Source organism: Lathyrus oleraceus, chromosome 6 (genome assembly GCF_024323335.1).
Source record: "Lathyrus oleraceus cultivar Zhongwan6 chromosome 6, CAAS_Psat_ZW6_1.0, whole genome shotgun sequence".
In the NCBI taxonomy this organism is placed as follows: Eukaryota; Viridiplantae; Streptophyta; class Magnoliopsida; order Fabales; family Fabaceae; genus Lathyrus; species Lathyrus oleraceus.
In genome coordinates, this window is record NC_066584.1 from 32,765,726 (window position 1) to 32,772,814 (window position 7,089).

Here is a 7,089-nt window from a genome sequence, read left to right on the forward strand (position 1 = left end):
GTTTACCACCCCAGGCGTGGCATAGCTCTCCAGCACTTTGATTTTCTCAGCCAGCAGCTGAATTTCCTTGTTCTGAGGAGGAATGTCGTAAGGCACAAAAGGCTCATTTCGCATAGAGAACTGGTCAGCCTCTCTATCTTCCTCCTGATCTTCGTCAAACCCATAAAACGGAGGCACAAAGTTGTCTTTCGTATTCTGACTAGGCCCAGGTTGACCAGCAGCACCAGCATTATTCACCAGACCAACTGTTGTCCTCTTTCCACCATCACGAGATCCCTGACCCTGGTTGGAGACTCCATCCAGGTTGACCCCACTGTTCTGAGCAGAAACCCGCTCGAGTTTCTCAACTTTATCTGCGAGAGCCTTCTGACCAATGGCAAAACCTTGCATTATATTGATCAGTTCGGTCATTTTCTCCTTCAATTCCAGCATATCAGCACTGGGAAGCTCCATGAGTCTGGGAGTGTTTCTTCTTGTGTAATATCGGTGAGGGCGAGTTGAGTGCAGGGGTACTACTCTTCGAGCGCGAGCAATGATTCCTGTCACAAGCAAGCACGTTAATAATAGTCACCTGCAAAATAAAACACAAGTTATCATGATTATGCATGAATGCAGTGTCTATCCATATGAAGGACACTTTGTCTCTCGACCCTGGCATCATCGAGACAAATAATAAGCCGGCATTAACATTCTGATTAGCAGTGTTTGACTTCATCGTGCAGATCGGAGATATGTGATTTAGCATGATACCCCCAACCATGTGTGTGCTCGTGAGAGTGCATACAGCAAAGCAAATAAAGCTTGAAAACCAATCACTGAATGAAAAATCACCATCACATAGCAAAAGTGCACAAACAGTGCCATAGTCATACATCAACCAGATAAGGTCAGATACAATCCTCCAGAATAGGAAAGAAATACAGACAAGTGAATTCCGTCAACAAGCCTGACGGTAATTCACAACAAAAGAAAGATCTAACTGGATGAGGGTCCCGCAGATGGCCCTATCTCATCTTCCATCCTTGCGAACTCTGCGGCGAACCTGAGCTCGGTATTCTCCTGCTGTAGTCTTCCAACTTCCTTCTGATGAATCTTCATCTGTCTGAAGTAGTGGTCTCTCTCTGCCATGTAATGATCTCTCTCGGCAATGATCTTCAGATTCTCTGCTTCCTTGACCTTCAGCTTGGTCTCCCACTCAGCAATGAGGACTCGGACTCTGTCATCTCTCTGATCCCGGACAATAATCTGCCTCCTCTTTTCATCTTCAATCACCTTCGATGCTCTGAACAGCTTCTCCTTTGTGATATCGTGCTCCCTGTTGGACGATGCCAAGGCTTGGCTGATCTTCCCATAGTAGGCTGTATCCATCTCGAAGCGTTTGGCCTCCAGAGCATGTCGCTTGTCTTGATCTTCCATCTTCACTTTGATTTCCTGATTAGCTGCCTGAAAATGAGCAACACTTCTCTCCAACTCCGCTTTCTCTGCAAGTAACTGATCTCTGGCCCTCTTCATCTCAAGGAACTCCTCCATGCTGACAGAAGAACTTGGACCCTCAATCCTAGGACACACTGAGTCACCTCCAGGGAACGGTAGAAATGTAGACTCAATCCTCTTCCGCAACCAATCCTCAAATAGTGGAAAATACCGGCAGTTGACTTTGCCATAAGGAACCTTACCCCTCCTCTGGATATCTCGCCATTCGTCCAATACCTGCCTCAACTTGGTCTGGTTACCATCAATCGGGAAATAGAAGGACTCCTGAATCTCTCGCCCGAGAGGAGGACCCTCTATAGCAAACCCCATCTGTCTCCGGAGAAGCATCGGGTTGTAATTAATGCAACCCTGAACTCCCACCAAAGGCACATTAGGTAAACTCCCACAACTACATATGAAGTCCCGACCAGCTAAACCATTATGAGTCCAAGCAATGTCATCAGCCCGCAGACCCATCAATCGAAAGGACCACTTCACACTAGGATCAATCTGAACAAAGGCACCTCGGGAAGGCAAATATCCCATGAACCACCTAAAGAGTAGCTGAGAGCAGCATCTGACCAGACCACCACGCCTCTTCTCATTCCTGTTATGCACTGAGTAGTATACATCTCCAATCAGGGTAGGAATAGGGTTTCTCTGCATAAACAACCTGATAGCATTACGGTCCACGAAATTCTTCTGGTTAGGAAACAGAACAATCCCATAAATGCTCACAGCAATCAGAGCACAAACCGTCTTCCAGTTACCCACAGCAGCATGTTCCTTGGCATTAGCCTCCAAGAAACTCAAATGAAATCCAGGTAACTTTCCCTTCTCCTTCCAACCTTCCTTGACCATTTCCGGACTCAAATAAAGAGCACGTGAAATCCCAAGGACATCCGGCTCCGCCCTAGTGACATGGAAAGGAATCTGATCACGGATCTGAATACCCAGGATGCTGACATAATCCTCCATCAGAGGTCCCAACAGATAGTCTGGAAAAACGAAACACCTCAACCCAGGGTCGTAGAACTGAAGAAGAGTGTGGATGGCGCTCCTGTCGCAGGCAGTGAGTCTGAAAACCATCTTCAGAATACCGCCGTATGACTCTCTAAACATTCCCACATGGTCAGGAGTAATCAATGCTATCATATCCTTGAGCACACCAATCTCTGGATCAAAGAAACTGTAAGCAATGTTGTTCTTCAAACCGGTCCTCATACTGGAGCAGAAAATCTCTCAACCAGAATCTCGATCAAAAGTGTCCCTGCATATGGGTAAACATGGGTTAGATGCAAATAATGCAAAATGCAATGATGCTGATGAATGAATGCAATGCGTTGCCATCCTCCAAGCCATCTGATCATCTGTACTGAATCTGGGCTCTGAACTGATCATAACCATCTGAGTGGACAAATAATCACCAATCTGATCCACGGGTTCCGAAATAAACGGAAGACAGATGCATCATCATCATCATCAACACCAGACCATCTCTGAGCAGACACACCATCACCATCTGAATCGGCCCGGGGAATCCGAAATAAACGGATCCCCACTGATACATATCTCGGCCCGGGGAATCCGAAATAAACGGATCCCCACTGATAAGTCACGGACAGCACTCCGGCGTCACAGCAATAAATAACCATAAATCCGACTTATAATTATGTCTCTGAATCACAGATCAAAAGGTCACCATCTGAAGGCTATCTGAACAAACATCTGACAGAACAACCCTCCCCTCACAGGTAGGTTCTAAACAAGCCATCCTAAGGCGGATAATAGTCTCGACAAATCGGGCGGAGATACTCAATGGGTTTGCCCTTTCGGGTGTGCCATTGTAGCTCCCTTAAAATCGTCTAAACCAAAGATCCGGGAATGATCGGTCACCAGAGTCAACAACTCAAATGGAGTGACTCAAACAAAGCGGAATATCCACAGAGATGAGCACTATCAAGTGAGCCTCGTCCGGCTTGTGGCACATCACGCCGCCAGGCACATGTTGACTTAACATGAAAGAGGCAACGTGAGACCACACTAGTCCTAGGTGTATACTCGGGCCTGGGTTTTAGCCCCACTCAGAACACCCACCCCAAAGTAACAGAACCACCTGCAGAGGAAGATGACAACATGACAGTAATGATGCATGCACATATTTAATGCAAGTATATAAACAATGGTTAGTATAATAAATGCAATAAATAAACAAAACAAGCAACCAAACCTATCCTAAAGCGCTAGGAGAGACTCGCTTAGGGACGATGGACCAGCATAGGTCAACATGTTTTAGTCCCCAGCAGAGTCGCCAGCTGTCGCATCCTGCGAAAAATCAACCGGCGAGCCTAAAAATAAAGACACACAGAGCCGCCACTAAACGTTATTTATCCCAAGATAGGGAAAGGAAACGATCAGAGAAACCTGGAAAGACATGGTCTCGCGACCAGAGAGAAAAGGTTCGGGAGTCGGTTACGCAAGGGGAAGGTATTAGCACCCCTCGCGTCCTAGGTACTCCTAGGGATCCACGTCCTAAAATAAAGAAAAGGTTGCTAAACATCACACACACACACGGGGAACGCAGGTGGGGTTAAGAGGAACGGGCTCGATAAGGTATCGCACCTTATGCCTACATATCTTGTCTGGAACAAGAATCAGAGCCACTGTAGTTCGGCTTACGCACGCCAAACAACACAAAACAACACAAACAAGCAAGGGTGGCAAACATGGAGCCCGACAACCACTTGATGGAATTATGTCGGCATCCGAACCAAAACATACTCAAAAGGGCAAACGTGGAGCCCGACAGCCAATCACTGGGCTTACGTCGGCATCTGAACCCAAACACACAGTCAGATAACAAATAAACGCACGCAAAAAAGAAAAAGGTTGCCCGGAGTGGTCTCGCACGACCACCTGCCTACATACCTCGTCTGGCACGAGGATCAGGGCGATGTAGTTCCCCTGAAAGGGACTGAATTGCTAACCAGAAACCGGGGAAAGATACACAACTAGGGAGCTGAGACTCGAGCCTAATGTTGTCATGCATCGTTAACCCTAAGTTCGGTTTTCTATCCTACTTGCATAAACAAGCCTATCCTAACCAGGAAAGAAGCTAGCACACAAGCATACAATCATACATCATCAAATGAGAACAGGTATCTCAAACAAGCATGTCAATCAGATATCCACATAACACGCACTATAGCCAAACAAGGGGCTCAATCAATCAGGTTTGACTGCCTAAGCAAGTCGTCTGTACGGGCTGTGTTTGCTCTTAACCTTGCCATTACGAGGCTAAGGTGAAGCAGATGAAGAGGTGAAGTGAGGATCAGACCTCACAGCTCATATCCCTAACCAGGGAGAGCTGACAAATGAGCATGGGTCCAGAATGGGGGAACCCTTCTATACTCAGAGACTCTGACACAACAGATCTTGGGCTTTTGATCTCAATGCTACAACCATGTAATGGGAGCAAGGAGAAGACTCAACTGAATAGTGGGGGACAGGTTGCTTGTCCCTACCTTCCACCAATTGCCTTACTTGAAGGACTTTTCCTGCTTGGGCTTAAAAATAAACATACACAAGCATTGCCTCTTAAGGAGGACTTCAGACATTTATTTGCCCGGCCCGGTAACAGCCGGGTCTCCAGACTACATGAAGTAAGAAGGTTATACCTCAAATGCAAGTTGCTTAAGCAAAGCAAAGCAATAGTTCACAAGGAACTGAGCAACTAAAGTACCTGGAAACAATCAAACTCAATCAGTAATCAATCAGACAAACTATACAGCAAACAATCAAACAGTTTAAACAATACAACACAAAGCAAGCTCAAGGCTTAAGCCCCAGCTCCAACACCTACAAAACAATGTTATGTTAGTGTACAAACATCCACAACATCAATTAAAACCAACTTGTATCATTTTCCACGTACATTGCTTACTTGATCCTGAAAAATCAAGCAAACATTAGTAACTAGACCACTAGGCCAAGCCTAGGGTCCCAAAGCAAGAAAAAAGTTAAAACAGCAAGGTATCCACCATCCAACATCAAATTAACATCAAACAAGAGCAAACATCCTTGGTCTCATGTTTATATCATCCATCAAGTTCAATTCATGCACAAAACAATCCATATTGGTTCAAATGAAGCACCAAATATACAAACAGAAGTATTGCATTCAAAGCCATGCCAAAACACATCAAAAAAATCTCAAATTAAATACACCTAAACAGGGGTCAATCAAGGTCTACCATGTCAAATTTGAGCTCAATTGGGCAAATGGAACCATGTCAATGAAAATCAACAAAAACAGACACAATTTCATGCTTCAATTCACACCATCAATGCATACATCCAATTCAAAAATTCATATCTCATTGAAAACAACAAAGAAATGGATGAGACCAAAACAGGGAGGTCACACAATGTGTCTAGTTCATGCATATCAAATTTCATGGCCATACAATACAATATGAGGATTTCCCAATCAATCTACCAACATGTATCACATGAGCTTGCAATTTCAACAACCAGAAATGAAAAATCAAGATTAAATTGAAAATACAGTGAAAAATCCTACAAAAATTCATCAAGCATCCTAACATGTCCACAATTCACCATGCAAAATTTCAGCCAATTCTAACATGTATAGGTCACTCAAAAAAATCCTGCAAGTTGACATCAAGAGGTGTGACACAAATTGTCACACCTAAGTTCCAGAATTTGCTGCTCTCTAACCAGGTATCAAAAATTCATGAAATTTACATGGAAATGACCATTGATGTGTCTAGAATCATCACAAAAATTTTCAAGAATTTATTTTACATTATGAGGATTTCATGATCAAAATGGTGTAAGGTATCACAAATGCACATGTGGAAGAAACCCTAGGCAAAAATGCAAAATAATCCAAGCATAACTTTGACCAATAGGTCAAAAATCATCTACATTCAACCACAAAGTCAACAAAATTATTTCCATATTTTTGTGATTTTTCTATAATTTTCTATGATTTTTCTAAGGTGTTATGATATTTATTAACATTTTTTAGATTTTTATTGAATTAATTAAATAAATAAAGGAAATGGCATTTTGGTAATTAAAGAGGCGGGGGCGGGAAACTCCCAGTTTGAATTTTTGAAACGAAATCAGGATCTACAAGCCTCTTCATCGTCACTTCCGTCCAGAAATTTGAAGAACGTCCAAGAACACGAATTCTCAAATCTTAACCAAAACTAACAAACTTATATCCGTTGGAATCGTACGAACGTGTAGTACATGAATCTCAACTCCAATTAACCTAAAACTTCCTAAATCTCAAGAATCGATGAACCTAGGGTTTTAGATCTAAACTTCGAGTCAAGATTTCTCAGCCTACGATTGATCATTTTCAATTCCGAAACCAGCATCGTAATCTACGCGACAAGACCTTTCTCACGCACACAATTATTTGGCAAAGCATGACGATCGAATTTCGATGATACCTGCTATGGCAGTGGTGGAATCGGTTGAATTCGCGCGCGATTTGGCAAAACAGCAGCAGTATTGGCTATAGGAAGAGTGGTGTGAAGCTCCGTTTTGCTCAATTTTGCTCACAGCTCTTGAATCCGCGAT

The 7,089-nt window shown here is 43.6% G+C and overlaps 1 protein-coding gene across 1 annotated transcript; it reads right to left on the reverse strand.

Annotated features, from left to right (window-relative positions):
* Window positions 1-567: 567 nt before the first annotated feature.
* On the reverse strand, window positions 568-5,342 carry LOC127093846 (uncharacterized). The gene is made up of 3 exons (XM_051032748.1): window positions 5,151-5,342; window positions 1,196-2,743; window positions 568-571 (listed from the first exon to the last, which is right to left on the reverse strand). The coding sequence occupies exons 2-3, from the start codon at window positions 2,695-2,697 to the stop codon at window positions 568-570; spliced, it is 1,506 nt and encodes a 501-aa protein (XP_050888705.1). The 5' UTR covers window positions 2,698-2,743; window positions 5,151-5,342.
* Window positions 5,343-7,089: the final 1,747 nt, after the last annotated feature.

What these genes read in the sequence shown, in the direction of transcription:
- LOC127093846 (XM_051032748.1), bottom strand. Translation starts at nt 2,697, where the DNA reads ATGAGGACCGGTTTGAAGAACAACATTGCTTACAGTTTCTTTGATCCA.